Raw genomic sequence first — 15727 nt, 5'->3', positions numbered from 1 at the left:
TGACTAGTTGTGTGACCCTGGGTAAGTCACTTAGCACTGTTTGCCTCAGTTTCCTCATCTGTAAAATGAACTGGAAAAGACCCAGGGAAAGAAAGGGGGGATGTTGTAGGGCCAGACCATAGAAAGAGCAGATAATGTTGAGGAAACTCACTCTACCCATGTAAGTTGGTGCCTTCTCTGCAACTTAGGATCTTAAAGAGTCATCTGGGGCATTTAGCAATTCATTGACTTGCCCAGAATTACACAGCCAGCATTTATTAGATGGAGGATTTGAACTCAGGTCTTCGTATTTCCCAAGCTAGTTCTTTCACCATCAATCCACCCCGTTTCTCCTCCATTCTAGCTGCTTTAGAAGTTTGTTGATATTGCTGATGATTTGGGTTGTGACCAGTAGGAGGCAGTGTGGAAGAGCCAGGCCACTAGCTGTTCTGGTCTCCTGACCTAGGGAAAGCCCCTATCTCTACAACTTAGCCCCTCCTCTGTCCAATAAGCAAGGATAGAAGAGCAGCCCTCTAAAGTGCTTTCCAATTCTAAACGGCTGTGAGACAAGGCCCCTCAAAGTCAACAGAACTCAACAAGTAGTTGTTTTTACCTTTTTTGTTGTTGTTGTTTCCATGTACCCTTTATTGTACAAAGACTGATAATACGGTAGCCTCCTCCCCACTTCTCCTGGGTGGTGAGAGAGGTAGGAAAAGGAGGGACTGTGGTCCACTTGGAGATGTTCCCTCTAATGTCTCAGTTAGTCAGTTGTGGGGCAGAGGAACACTGGACTGTAATGTCCCTCATCTAGCTGTCTAGAAGGTGACAACCAGCTGCCCTTCATTGTCCTCTGGGCACTAGCTGAGATGTAAGGGAAGGCTGTGAAGGTGAGCTACAGGTAGTCTCTAAGTGACAGAGGACCCCCTTCTGGCCTTTGAAGATCCATAATGGAATATAGAATGTCAAGGCTGGGAGGGCCCTTAGAACACAGGACGTCAGAGCTGGGAGGGCCCTTAGAACACAGAACATCACAGGTGGGAGGGACCTTAGAATACAGAACATCAGAGCTGGGAGGGCCCTTAGAACACAGGATGTCAAGGCTGGGAGGGCCCTTAGAACACAGGACGTCAGAGCTGGGAGGGCCCTTAGAACACAGAACATCACAGGTGGGAGGGACCTTAGAATACAGAACATCAGAGCTGGGAGGGCCCTTGGAACACAGGATGTCAGGGCTGGGAGGGCCCTTAGAACACAGGATGTCAGAGGTGGGAGGGATATTTGAGGTTGTCGAATCTAACCCATAGGGCCCTCAGTAGCTACCAGCCATTTTTATAGCACATTCCTTCCCCAGGACTTCCCCACTAGAGGCTTACAGTCAGAAAGCATCAAAGCATGGCCCCTAGGAAGGATTGATTGTGCACAGGGGTTCCGTGCCCTCCAGACCAACTCAGAAGGGCCTGGCCTGCTACACCACAGGTGCTTTAGCAGTCTGCCTCTTCCCCAGCTGCTGCTTCCAGGCTGTTGTGATCCTGAAATTCAGAGGGCTTCCCCGGCACTCGTGGGCTTACTTACTACTGCCCACTGGCTACAACAGTTGGTGCCATCCTCTCCAGTGTCCGGTCACCTCCCAGACACAGGACCAGCAGGCAGCAAGGACGTGGGACAGTCTAGCCAGAATGCCCGTGCAGCTAGTGCCCCATGGGCTGGTGGCCTTGCCTGGGGCCCAGCCTGTAAAGGAAAGGCTGAGCTCCCGAGTGCAACCGGAGGTGAGTCTTGAGGCTGCTGCTGCTGCTGAAACATTTGTGGCAAACCTGGTATGGGGGCAGAGGGCATGGACGTCACCCACTTGTCATCCCTGTCTCCTCCAAGCTCCCAGCTCTGAGAAGCCCTCCTTCTCCTCTACTCCTTTCTGTCTCCTTTCCTTCTCCACTCGATTGTGCCTCCTCCAGGAGGCCTTCCTTGATTAACCTGACCCCTCCCCCATCCTCCCTTCCAGCTGCCTGATGGGTGGGAGAGGAGGAAGCTGTGTGGGTGGTCTAGAGCCAGAAGCGACCTCAGAGGCCACCTACCCCAACCCTCTCATTTTACAGATGGGGAGACTAAGTCCCAAGGAGAAGAAGGGTGGAGGGCAGAGAATCTCACCGAGCACTGGTAGGGCCGCTCCCCTGAGTGAACCAGCTGGTGTTTCTGCAGGTGGGCCAGCTGGATGAAGCTCTTCTTACAAAGGGGACATTGGAAGGGGCGTTCTCCACTATGGACCCGAAAGTGGACCTGCGGGAGGGATGAGGGCAGGCTGTGAACGGCCAGAGACAGGCTGCTCTGGGGGCCAGTCCTGCCCTAGAGGTTTCCCCAGGCCCTCTCTGCCCAACAAACCTCTATTTCCTCCCCTCTTTATGAGCCCCCAATCTCTTGGCCTTCCCTTCCTCCTGAGCATCCTTCTTTCCTATCTTCATTCTTCCACGACCTCCCAGCTGCCCCTGGGAACCCTCTATCCTCTTTTTTTGTAACAATTGAGGGAAAATGATGATCAGAAAAGTTATGTGACATGTTCAGGGTCACATAGCTAGTTTAATTCAATCCAATTAAATGACTAAATTCCATAAACATTTATTAAGCACCTACTATGTGCAGAACACTTTACTATATCCTGGTTAGTGGTCGATGGAGCAAGGCCAGATGATATAGTGAGGCCAAGTGGAAAGAGCACAGGATTTGGATTTTGGAAGCCCTGTGTTCAAATCCCACCTCTGCCTCTAGATAGCTCTGTCCGGACAGAGCTTGACTTTTCTGGGCCTGAATTTTCTCAATTATAAAATGAGAGGGTTTGATTCACTGACCTCTAAAATCCTTTCTATCTTGAAATCTATGAGCCTATGATCTCTAGATTAACTTCCAGTGAAGGGAGTGCTGGTAAATGTTTAACAACTGGCTTTCTGAGAGGAAAAAAGTATACATGGATATTTGCTCTGCATTATTAACATTTTCCTCCATTACTCTCTTAAGTCTAGATGATGAAAACAGTAAATCAAACTCTGATTTCTCCAGCACACCCTTGCTTCTAGCTCTAATCATTTATGAAGACATCCTCTTGCATCCATAGCACCCATTCCCTGCTGATCCCACATCTCAGGACCTCCCCAACCAGGATTGACCTCTATACTTCCAGTTCTTCCATGCCACCCATAGCCTTTCAATTTCATGTTGTAGCATCTACCCCCTCCAATCCTCCCTCGCTTTTCCTCTCTCATCTTTATTCTCCTTTTTCAGAATTCTCCTTGTTGGAGGTTGGAAGTAGAGAGCAGGAAGGGTAGAGGATGATATATTCAGCTGGTTTGGGATGGTCAGTCTCTAGAAATGGTACTGGGATCCAAGGAGGAAGAAGAGAAGTTGGAATAGGGAAGGGAGTGGTACTGTGTGCTACCTTGAGATTGGAGAGCTGCCTGAAACTCTTGTCACAAATATTACACTTGTACAAGATGCTGCCATTCTCTTTCTTCAGCAGATAGGGCAGGACTGTGGTGCCTAAGGTGGGCATCCTGCGAGCTTTGCCTGCAATGGCCTTCGAGTCCAAGCCTGTCGAGAAGCACTGGAGAGGTGAAGATCTCTCATCCCTAGCCTCAGCTGTGGGCCACAGCCCAGCCGGTAAGGGTGAAGAGAGGGTCTTTGAAAGCCCTAGCTGCAGAGAGGAGTGGGCACCAAGGGAGTATGGCCCATCAGGAAGCATCAGCTGGTCAGCCCTGCCAGGATAAGGGGCAGCCAGGGATGGGAGAAAGATGAGGGGGTAGTGGGGACCATAGGCAAAGAGGCATGTCTCCATTGAGGGGAAGGGCTTAATGGGTAAGAGAAGGGGGAAGGAAGAGCACAGGGGGTGGGGACTCAATGGGAGCTTCATGTGGAGGGGGATGGGAGCTGGGTTTGGATGTGAAGCGGGAGGGCTGGGGCTCCTTTGGACCATCTCCATGGCTGGGCCCAGGGCACCAGATTCACCCTCTGCCTTCTTCTTGCCCAGAAGGTTCTTGGCTGTGGTTTTAGGGTCAGCAGTGGAGCCCAGAATTGGCCCTGAGGTCTTGCGTTCTAGGGGAAGAGGAGGCACTGAATGAGAAAGGGCTGGGGTAGACAAGAAACATGGTGGTCAGAGCTAATGACTCCATGGGGAAGCATTCCCCTTGCCTGTGTCCATCCCACCCCCCAAATCAGTCCATTCCAGTTCAATAGAAGTCTGGAGACCAGGATTGTAGCCCTGCCTCTGCAACAAACCAATTCAGGAACCTTAGATAGCTTCCACTCCCTAAGGTTCCTCCCAATTCTGACATTCTAAATACTAAGATCGTGTCCAGCTTTCACATTCTATGTCCTTTTTTCTAAATTCAATTTCCCTACTTTGACATTCCATGTTCTAAGATCACTGTGTTCTAGATCTCTAGCTCTGACAGTCTATGTTCTAAAGGCCTTTTCAGCTCTGACATTCTATGTTCTAAGAACACTGTGTTCTAGATCTCTCCTGGCTCTAACATTCTATTCCTAAGGACCCTCCCAGCTCTAACATTCTATGTTCTAAAGTCCCTCCCAACTCTTACATTCTATGTTCCAAAGGCCTTTTCAGCTCAGGCATTCTATGTTCTAAAATCACTGTGTTCTAGATCTCTCCTGGCTCTAACATTCTATTCCCTAAGGATCCTCCCAACTCTGACATTCTATGTTCTAAGAGCCCCCACGCCCCAGGTCTGATAGTCTATTCTAAGATGCTCCTTCCCTACTCCCCAACCCAGAAGAAAGGAAATGAATGTGGGTCATGGACCCAGCCAAGGAATCAGAATGACATTTTGCAAGTCTCATTGTGCCTCCTTTTCCCTCAACATGCTCCTGATTCATCCAATGAGCTACTGTTCACTCTCAAGTCCCCGTTCTCACACTGAGCCTGTCCCCTCACTGAGCCTGGAGCCCCAGATTCTCCTCCATCCAATAATTCCTTCCAATGCTCTTCCTTGATTCTCCCAGCAGCCCTCTCTATGGCTAACAGAGTCCTTACTCAGAGTCTGACCTCCCAGGGCAGAAGCCAGGGGGTTGGGCTTCAGGTTGCAGGTGTAGAGGTCCAGGTGCTGTGGGCAGGCCAGCAGGGTGGGCAAAGCAGAGGCTGGCTTTGGAGAGTGTGTCCAGTTAGCACAATGAGAGTTTGAAGCATGTGCCCCAGGAAGGAATTCCTTAAAGGACCAGTAAACCTGAAAGCAGAGGGGAGGGGAACATTGAGTCTGGGTGGTTTGCACATCTGGGCCCCCTGGGCATTTTCGAAGGCCCTGGACAAGGGCCAGCAAGGACTTAGCTCTCCTTAGAAGCCCTTTCTTCTCCTGACATCCCCATCTTCACAGATCTCTGCAGGAGTTATTAGCTCCTGAGATGGAAGTGAAGGGGAGGGAGATTGGGTAATGGGAAGACAACCACACCTTGGGACCTCTCTATTCCTGTCTCCACCCAGGTATCACTTCCTCCAACCAGATCTCCCCATTGCTCTAGGAACATCTCCCACAAGGTCCTTCCTTCTCCCCCTCAGACTTCCCATTTTTCCTTTCTAGGACTATCTTTCTCACAATTTCCAAGAAACTCTCTAGGACCTTGCCACCCTCAGACCTCCCATCCCTAATCCTCCTCCATCCTTCACTATGAAGACCCCCTGCAGCCTCCTCTTCCAGCCCCAGACCTTCACATCCTTCCTGAGATTCCTCTGGATCTCTGTTTTCCAAGACCTCTCATCCCTCTGAGAACATCTTTCTCCCCACTAAGACATCCTTGTCTTCTTCTAGAGCTCCTTGTCCTTCCTCCCAAAACCTTCCACTTCCTCAAGAACCTTTTCTCCCCCTCCCCTCATTCTCTAACAACCTCCCTCCCGCCTCTCCAAACTTCAGAGCCTCTCACCACCTAAAGGATCTCCCCTCCCAACCTCCACCCACAGCTAGAGCAGAGACCCTTCCTTTGCCAGTAACCTCACTAACACAGACCGGAGGGATGGGAAGAATGGAGGGCCATGGACTTGGGCACTGGCTCCTTCCCATTCAAATCCATTTCCCGGATGAGAAGGCCTCAGGCTTGCTATCTATAGGCAGCTAGGTAGCACAGTGAATATGGAGCACTGAGCCTGGAATCAGGAAGCCCTGGGTTCAAATCCTGCTTCAGATACTCACTAGCAAGGCAAGTCACTTAACCTCTCTTTGCCTCAGTTTCCTCAACTGTAAAATGTGAACGATAATAGCACATACTTCCTAGAGTTGTTATGAAGATGGAAAATGAGATATTTGTAAAGTGCTTAGCAAAATGCCTGGAACATAGTAGGCATTATATAAATGCTTATTCCCTCCCTACTCTGTCACACCTAAGCGTGGAAGGAAGGAGACAGATCCCATAACTTGTTTTCTTGTGGTCCCCACTTCTGAACTTTTTTACCATCCTGATTTCACTGTGTCCCACCCCTCCCCCAGCTCAGCCATCTTTAGACAGAGAAGGGAATTTTTATTATTTTGGGTTTTTAAATTTTTTATTTATTTTTGTTTTTGTTTTTTTCATCAGATTTTTAGTTCCAAATTTTTCTCCCACCCTCCCTTCCTTCAGAGGAGGGAATTTTAAAATCTGCTTCCCTAAGAGCCAGCAAGGCCCCAGGAAGACAAGCCTGCCCCCATCCCCACCGGCCCTGCCATGTCCTTCCTCCAAACATTCTTCAGACATGCTGTCATGATTGGCCGTGTCCACACCAACCGGGTTATCTTTGCTCCCCACTGGGTTCTCTGAGCATGAATGGGCAGAGAGCACCGGGGGGAAAGTGGGCCTATACCCAGGGGAAAGAGATCCCAGGAGTCCCCTCGACACAATGCTTCTGCTGAAGGCCTCTGAAGAGACAGATTGCCCTCTACGCCCTCCAAATGTGTCCTGGATAGCCTCAGCCCCACTAGACGTCCTCATCCTTTCTAATAATAACATGAACTCACATTTCTATACGTTGAAACATGACAAGAGAGCTAGCCTTGGCCTTGGTACCAGAACAGAGCCACTGTTGACACATACCCTGTGACCCTGGGTAAGTCTGCACCATAAGAGGCAGAGAAGATGCCAACCTGAAGGAGTAGAAATATTTTCCTCCCATAGGAGTTCCCTGAGCCACTGAACTCACAAGTCTAGTCACTATACCAACCCCACATTTTGCAAAGGGCTTTCTTCCCCATAAGTCTCTAGAGGACTCAGCACACGTATTGTACAGATGAAGCAACTGAGTCTCAGAGAAGGGATGGTGAGCAAAGGTCCTGTGGCTAGAAAATGAGATTCAAATCTGTGTCTTGTGATTCCAGACCCAGGGCTCCCCTCCCTGTCCCCCTCTCTCCCCTGCTTCTCAGAGACACTAACTCCTGCACCCACCCTGGGTCCAAGCTGGATGACCCAAGAGAAGGGGGAAGCACCCCAGACTCACCTGGCTACCCTGGCCCTGCTGTTGGTCCAGGCTGGGGGTAAGGGATAGGGCAGTACCAGGACCCCCCACATCTGTCTGACCCTGGCATGTCTGGTGCTGGCACAGGGCAAAGGGGAAGTCTTCCTCTAGTTCCCCCTTCATTCTGCCCCTTCCTGTGGAGAAACAGGTCAGTGCTAAGAGGGGGGTAGGGAGAAACCCTTGTGTGTGAGCCAGTTGGGGGGGGGGTTGATGGTCCCATATGAGTCTGGGAAAAGGCTATCAGAGCTGGACACGGTTCAGACACAGAGCAGGGCAGTCTCCCAAGGGTGCTTTTGCCCCCACTGGCCACATCTTCCATCCTTTTAGGATGCCCTCTCCCCACCTTGCCCTTGGGGCATGACCCACTCCACCAAATCTAGTATTTTCTGTCCCTTCCCAAATCCCCTCTTCTGACAATAGTTGTTCCCCCTAGAAAAAACCTTCTGGATTCCAGAGAAGTCCTTCCCCATCTTCCCAGACTTGACCCATTCCTCTCCCTCCCCTCCTCCAACCCATCTCCATTCCTGTTCAGAATGCAAGGCCTCAGACACAGAGAGAATTGGGCCAAGGCTGGTCGACTGGAGCAGAGGAATGTTGGAGAGAGGGGCATTAAGACAAAGAAATAGTGCCCACCCTTACTTGAGGAGCTAGACAGCCATGGACTTCTCTCTCCTCCCTTGGCCTCGGCTCCTCTCATTCCCAGTGTTCCTTGCTCCCAAGGTCCCCATCACACACACAGTCCCAAAGACATGAACCAGCTGCTTTCCTCCTCCCTCCACCTCCAACATTCTGAGCTGGACTAAGGAAGGCTGAAGTCTGTAGAGAAAACCCCCCCAGTCTACATCCTGGTAAAAGAGGAGACTATCTATCTATCTATACACATACACATATATATGTGTATATATGTATATATACACACACACACACACACACACATATATATTCACACACACACACACACACACACACACACACACATATATATATTTATGGAGGTGGGGGTGACAAGGAGGTGCTGTCTTCACTTACAGACCCTGATTAAACTGGTTAGCAGCAGCTGCCTCTGGGCTGAGATCCCTCTATGGCGAAACAGGAAAGGGCCCCTGAACGGAGCTAGGAGGCTGGCTACATTTTAAGTGGAGAGGAAGAGGGGGGGCAGTCTCAGAGGTTCCAATGAGACCCAGAGAGGGGGGATGACATCCTGCCCCCCTCCTCTAACTTCAAAGATGTGTCCTGTTCTAAAATGCCTCCCAGGTTGCCATGACAACTCTACAGTGGAAACTTTCTGTGTTCTGGATGGCAAGCTTCCTGGGACCAGCAGCACCAAGGTTTCAAGAGACATTGTGGGGCCCCAAGCAGCCAATTGGGCAGGGTGGGATCCAAGCAGCTGAGTTGATGAGGGTGAAAGACAGGGACAGACAGGGATTGAAAGAGGCAGAAATGGAAAAAGGAAAAGGTAGGGCCAGGAATAATGGAAATAGGAGAAAGAAGTTAGAAAACATATTTAAAGCCAGAATAGACCCTGATTAGAGGTCATCTCATTTAACTCATGGAGAAACTGAGGCCTAGAGATAGAATGGCTTGCCTGAACGGGGACCAGCATAAATGGAGACAGGGACAGGGTGAGATGGGAACAAAAGGATGTGTGATGAGGAGATGGGGAAAAGGAGACCCAGAAAGAGATGATGAAAGAGACAGTATGGGTATGGAAAAGTGGAAATGGAGCTAGAAAAGTTGGTTTGCCCAAGGTTGGGGGTGGCGGTGGTGGCGGTGGTAGTAGTAACTAGTATTTATATAGCACTTCAAGGTATTTGATCCTCATGATGACACTGAACAGTAAGTGTTGTTGTTATCTCTATTTGACATAAAGGAAACTGAGACACAGAGAGTTGAAGTGACTTGTTCAGGGTCACAGAGTTGGTAAGCATCTAAGACAGGATATGAATTCAGGTCTTCTTGATTCCAAGTCCCATGCTCTATCCATTGTTCCACCTAGTTATCCAGCAGTCCAGTGTCCAAAACAAAGAAAGTATTAGTCTTGTCCAGTTAGAACTGGATTCAACTCAACAAATATTTATTAAGGGCCTACATATAAAAGGCACTCTGCTAGTATTGCATCTGGTGCTGAGCACCATGTTTTAGAAAGGACATCAATAATCTCGAGAGTCCCCAGAGAGGACAACAAGAATGGGGAAGGGCTTTTAAACCATCACTTCTTTTTTTTTTTTTTTTTTTTTAGGCAATGGGGGTTAAGTGACTTGCCCAGGGTCACACAGCTAGTAAGTGTCAAGTGTCTGAGGCCGGATTTGAACTCAGGTACTCCTGAATCCAGGGCCGGTGCTTTAACCACTGCGCCATCTAGCTGCCCCATAGACCATCACTTCTGAGCAAAGTTAGAAGGAACTGGAGGGTTTGTTTTAGAGGAGACTCAGAACCTCCTAATAAATCTCAAGTCACCTAAGAAGTCTTCATTCCTATTCTTAGATGTTTGGTGCCAGGTATAGTTGCAAAGAGAATCTTTTTCATGTATGAATTAGAGTAGATGCGCTCTTAAATTCTGTGATTCTGCCAGGAAATTGATGATGCCTAAAAAAGAGAGAATGGTTGCTGGAGGAAGATTGTGTAGGAGGCAGCTGGGGCACAAAGGATAGATCACTGAGCATGGAGTCAGGAAGACCTGAGTTCAAATCTTGCTACAGATGCTTACTAACCATATGAACCTGGGTAAGTCTCCCCCATCTGTAAAATGTGGAGGTTGAACCCAATGGCCTCCCAACTTTAAAGCTGCAATCCTAAAACTACAGACCACTAGCTACCATCTTACATGCGGCTACACCTTGCAAACCTGGACCTCCAGGGATGATGTCACACAGCTTTAGAATTCCCGATTGGTAAAAGCTAACTCTTATCTACTCACCCAATGTGCTTACAATCACAGACCCACAAACCCACCAGATAATTTAAAAGTTGAAAAGGGACTTCAGAGAATATCTAGTCCTATTTGCATATTCTCCAGTCAATAGTATCCATAAGTGGTCATCTGGATTCTATGTAAGGACATGCAGTGAGAAGAAGTCCACTCAAAGCCCATTTCTACTTTCTTTCTTGGATTTTTTTTTTAAAGATTGGGGGGGGGGCAAGGCAATGAAGGGTAAGTGACTTGCCCAGGGTCACACAGCTAGTAAGTGTCAAGTGTCTGAGTCCAGATTTGAACTCAGGACCTCCTGAATCCAAGGCCGGTACTCTATCCACTGCCCCCACCTAGCTGCCCCTCATTTCTACTTTCTAATGATTCCAATTGTTGGATTTTTTTCCTACCAAAGAGCTTCAATCAGCCAATTCCAACACAGAATCGTAGATCTTGAACATGAAGGGACCTCGGAGGAGAATCTTATCCAACCCTTTCATTTGACAGATAAGGAAACTGAGGTCCAGGGAGATGAACTAGTTCCATGTGAAATGTGTTAATCCCATTCTTAATCTGAAGATAAATTCATACTGATAAATAAAAAGACTTGACAAATGTCAAGTTTTCCTTGGTTCTCAGAGACAAGATGACTTCCTACCAATTCACCTCAAAGGCAGGATTTGAACCCATGTCTTGTGATACCAAGTCTACAGCTTTTCCCAGTCTATTTATCTGGCTCATAATGTTGCTATTTCTGCCCTCTAGGGCAAAACAGGTCTAGCCCTTCTTGCACATGACAGTTTCTCAAATACTTGAGGATGATTATGACACCGCCCTCTCCCAAGTCTTCCCTCCTTTAAATAGGGCCCTCTTGTTCTGTTTGCCCAGGCTGTCTGAGAATAACTGAGTTTTAGCTGCTGGTGGAGAGTAATTAAGGGGGAGTGTGTAAGCAGAAGTGATGTGACATGAGACCTTCCAAGGTCAGGAAGATGCTGGGGCTCTATGGGGACAACAAGCTTCTCTTTGCTGGATTTGGCCATTGAAATCACTCACACTGTGAGTGATAAACTAGCTTCAGTAGGGACCAATCAGAGGGCACCACTGAGGGAGAGCTATGACCCTGAGCCCAGAGCTCTTGAGGTTTCATCTAAATGTCCCTATTGAATGTGTGTCAGGCTTCAGGTGCAGACTATTGGATTATCTGTTGCCTGTTCCCAAGAGGAGAACCCTAGGAGACCAAGGAAACTGAAACATGCAGAACTACAGGGTGTGAATGGTCTGAAAAGTGCCTGTGACTGGGAGAGCCTGAGAGGCAAAACTTAGTGGCAGATTTTTTATTGCATAGTGCTTATTGCTTTTTTAATTTTAATTTTTAAATTTATTCTTTTTTTTGGTGAGGCAATTGGGGTTAAGTGACTTGCCCAGGGTCACACAGCTAATAAGTGTCAAGTGCCTGAAGCTGGATTTGAACTCAGGTCCTCCTGAATTCAGGGCTGGTGCTCTATCCACTGCGCCACCTAGCTGCCCCATGCTTATTGCTTTTATGGAGTCTGTGCTAAGAGTAAAGTCTCTGTAGACAGCCAAACATATTTCATCTCTTCCCATGAGGAGCTAACTCCATTATGCTGAGGTTAGGACTTGATTAGGACTTGGGAAATATAGCAAGGTAATGTTTTATAATAGCATGGGGGCTTGGAACTGAATTGTATTGGGTTTGCCCATACCAATCTACACTCCTTTAGAAAATGAGTCTTCACAGGGCCCTAGAAAGAGATAGACTTGCTAGAGAAAGTCATCTACTCTCAGAACCAAAGGGAGCTTGACACTTGCCTGGCATTTTTATTCAGCACCCATTTTTCTGGACTGATGATCCATTACTCCCCTTCCCACAATCTTCAGTCCAGCCAAAATGATCTTCTTGCTGTTCCTCATACATCATATTCCAACTCCCGCCTCTGTGTATTGACATTGGCTGTCCCCCCAGCCTGAAATGCACTCTTTCCTCTTGCTTATTTTTTTTAGTCATGTCTGACTCTTGATGACCCCTTTCAGGGTTTTCTTGGCAAAGATAATGGAGTGCTTTGCCGTCTCCTTCTCCAGCTCATTTTACAGATGAAGAAACTGAGGCAAACTAGGTTGAGTGACTTGACCAGGGTCACACAGCTAGTCAGTGTCTGAGGCCAGATTCGAAGTCAGGTCCTCCTGACCCCAGGCCTAGTACTCTATCCTCTGTGCCACTACCTTTTAGAATCCCTAGTGTCCATTAAAATTCAATTCAGGGGGCAGCTAGGTGGCGCAGTGGATAGAGCACCAGCCCTGGAGTCAGGAGTACCTGAGTTCAAATCCAGCCTCAGACACTTAACACTTACTAGTTATGTGAGCCTGGGCAAGTTACTTAACCCTCATTGCCCTGCAAAAAAAAAATTCAATTCAAATTCTGACTCTCACATGAGGCTGCTCTACTGCACTGTTGATTCATACTGAGCTTGCTAGAACCCACAGAAAATTTTGCAGAAGCCATTATCTACCCACATCTTCACCCATCTTGCACTGGTGAAGTGAACATTTTAAGCTCAAGTAGAACTTTACGCTTAATCCTATTTTTAATTATAAGTTAGCTAGGTGACACCACAGTGCACAGAGAGCTGAGCCTAGAAGACAGGAAGACCTGAGTATAAATATGACCTCAGACACTCCTGGTGTGTGTGACCTCAGGCAAGTCATTTAACCTCTGTCTGCCTCAGTTTTCTCATCTGTAAAGTGGGGACAATAATAGCACCTACCTCCTGGGTTGTCATGAGGATCAAATGAGATAATATGTGTAAAGCTCTTAGCAGAGTGCTTGGCACATAGTAGGTGCTGTATAAATGCTAACTATTATTATCTTATTTGAGAAAGTCCAATTTTCTAGGCTGCCAAGATCTTTTTGGATCCTATGTTATCCAGTGTGTTAGTTGTCCCTCCCAGCTTCGCATCATCTACAAAGCTGACAAGAATACAGTCCATGAAAAAGAAAGAAATAAACCAATTAATCAGTCAATTAATTAATTGTTTTGAAGGGGAAAAAAGAACACTGTCTATGACTTTATCAAAGTCACTGATAGAAATGTCAGACAGACTAAGGCCAAAGATAGAATTCTGGGGCACTCCACTAGAGACTTTCCTCCAAGTTTACAGTGGCCAATCAATGACAACTCTTTGGTCTCACCATTGCAATAGTTTCAAATTTCCCAGAATGTGCTATCACCTGACTCATAGTATTCCATCTTGTCAATAAGGATGGTATGAAAGTCTTTATCTAATGAGCTGTTGAAATCTAGGTATACCATGTCCACAGAAATTAAATGGAGTTAGTCCTGTATGATATTGGCTTTTAATAATCACTCCTTCGCTTTCTAAGGGTTCACAAATTATCCTTTGATTATAATAATGACAGGACAGTGACTTATTCTCAGATCATTTCTGTCTCAACCCATTGAGAAAGATGAGAATGGGATAACCACAATAACAATGATAAGAATTCTACCAGGAATAGAAATCGAGCTTACTGGCCTAGAGTTTACATATTCCACCCAATTGGGACAATTTATGATTAAACAAGAGAGAGAGAGAGCATTATAGGGTGTAAGATAATTTTAATTACATTAAATTAAAAGGGGTTTGCACAAACAAAACCAATGCAGGCAAGATTAGAAAGAGGGCAGAAAACTGGGAGAATTTTTTTACAGCAAGTTTCTCTGATAAAGCTCTTATTTCTCAAATATATAAAGAATTGAGTCAAATTTATAAGAATATAAGTCATTCCCCAATTGATAAATGATCGAAGAATATGAACAGTCAGTTTTCAAAAGAAGAAATCAAAGCTATCTATACCTATATGAAAAAAATGCTCTAAATCACTATTGATTAGATAAATGCAAATTAAAACAAATCTGAGGTGCCACTTCACACCTATCAGATTGGCTTATATGACAGAAAAGGAAAATGACAAATGTCAGAGGGGATGTGAGAAAATTGGGACACTAATACATTGTTGGTAGAATTGTGAACTCATCCAACCATTCTGAAAAGCAGTTTGGAACTATGACCAAAAGGCTATAAAATTGTACATACTCTTTGACCTAACAATATCACTAGTAGGCCTATATTCCAAAGAGATTTTTTAAAAAAGAAAGAAAGTACCTATACATGCAAAAATATTTACAGCAGCTCTTTTTGTGTTGGCAAAAGATTGGAAATTGAGGGGATGCCCATCAAGGAATGGCTAAACAAGTTGTGGTATATAAATGTAATGGGGGGGGGCAGCTAGGTGGTACAGTGGATAAAGCACCAGCCCTGGATTCAGGAGTACCTGAGTTCAAATCCAGCTTCAGACACTTGACACTTACTAGCTGGGCAAGTCACTTAACCCTCATTGCCCTGCAAACAAAAATAAAATAAAATAAATGTAATGGAATATTATTAAGCTTCAAGTTCAATATAATTGTTGTAGGGCAGCCAAAGGGTACTTTAAGGCTTTCTTAAGAGGGGTACAGTTTCTAGGAATAAGGATATGGTAATAATACCTCTTCACTCTGCCCTGGTTAGATCACATTTGGAAAAGTGTAAAATCAAACCAACAAGCATTTATTAAGCAATTACAATGTACCAGGCACTATGTTAAGTGCTGGGAATGCAAAGTGAGTTGATAATTAATTTATGAAATCATGAAATGGGAGCAGGCATGCCCCATTTTTTTGGTATTTGCCAGAAAAGACCATGATATGATAGGCAGCAGGGTAATGGGACAACAATCATACTTTAATTAGGCACAGAGACAATTAGACACAGGTGAATAGAGGCAGGCAGTGTGGCTTGGGGATAGGAGGAATGGGATGGTGAAGGAAGGCACTGTGAGGGAAAGGATGGGGAGTAGGGAGAAGTAAAGAATATCACTTATATAAATATGGATTAGAGTTGGGAACATTCAGCAGTATAGACCCGATGGAGATGGAAAAAGGCTGGCAGGAATTTGAGATCTCATTTTTATAGGTTTCTTGGGGAAAACAGACCAACCCCTATCTGTATTACCTCAGGTTTCAAAGTTATCAGTAAAACTTCAAAATCAATATATCCATGTCATCTCAAAGTTATCAGACTTTTTTATTGGCTTCTCTTCAACTTTTATTCTTTTTTTAATTAATAAAGTATTTTATTTTTTTCCCGTTACATGTAAAGATAGTTCTCAACTTTTGTTTATACAGGCTTTCCAATTTCAGATTTTTCTCCCTCCCTCCCCTCCCTCCCCCCTCCCCTAGACAGCAGGTAATCTGATATAGGTTATACACACACACACACACACACACACACACACACACACACATACATATATA

At 46.2% G+C, this 15727-nt stretch overlaps 1 protein-coding gene across 1 annotated transcript; it reads right to left on the bottom strand.

Moving 5' to 3' along the window:
- Positions 1 to 1198: 1198 nt before the first annotated feature.
- On the bottom strand, positions 1199 to 8550 carry ZNF683 (zinc finger protein 683). Its single transcript, XM_043997391.1, has 6 exons — positions 8477 to 8550; positions 7430 to 7581; positions 5009 to 5198; positions 3401 to 4053; positions 2122 to 2250; positions 1199 to 1790 (listed from the first exon to the last, which is right to left on the bottom strand). The coding sequence occupies exons 2-6, from the start codon at positions 7568 to 7570 to the stop codon at positions 1668 to 1670; spliced, it is 1236 nt and encodes a 411-aa protein (XP_043853326.1). The 5' UTR covers positions 7571 to 7581; positions 8477 to 8550; the 3' UTR covers positions 1199 to 1667.
- Positions 8551 to 15727: the final 7177 nt, after the last annotated feature.

Source organism: Dromiciops gliroides, chromosome 3, assembly GCF_019393635.1.
Source record: "Dromiciops gliroides isolate mDroGli1 chromosome 3, mDroGli1.pri, whole genome shotgun sequence".
NCBI lineage: Eukaryota > Metazoa > Chordata > Mammalia > Microbiotheria > Microbiotheriidae > Dromiciops > Dromiciops gliroides.
Note: the sequence above shows the minus strand (reverse complement) of the source record. Positions and strands in the feature narration are given on the sequence as shown.

Coding starts and splice junctions, on each gene's coding strand:
- ZNF683 (XM_043997391.1), bottom strand. CDS start 7,570: ATGAAGGGGGAACTAGAGGAAGACTTCCCCTTTGCCCTGTGCCAGCAC. Junction 4,054..5,008: donor CCTGGGAGGTCAGACTCTGA/GTAAGGACTCTG, acceptor CTCTTCCCCTAG/AACGCAAGACCTCAGGGCCA. Junction 2,251..3,400: donor GGCAGCTCTCCAATCTCAAG/GTAGCACACAGT, acceptor TCCCTCCCGCAG/GTCCACTTTCGGGTCCATAG.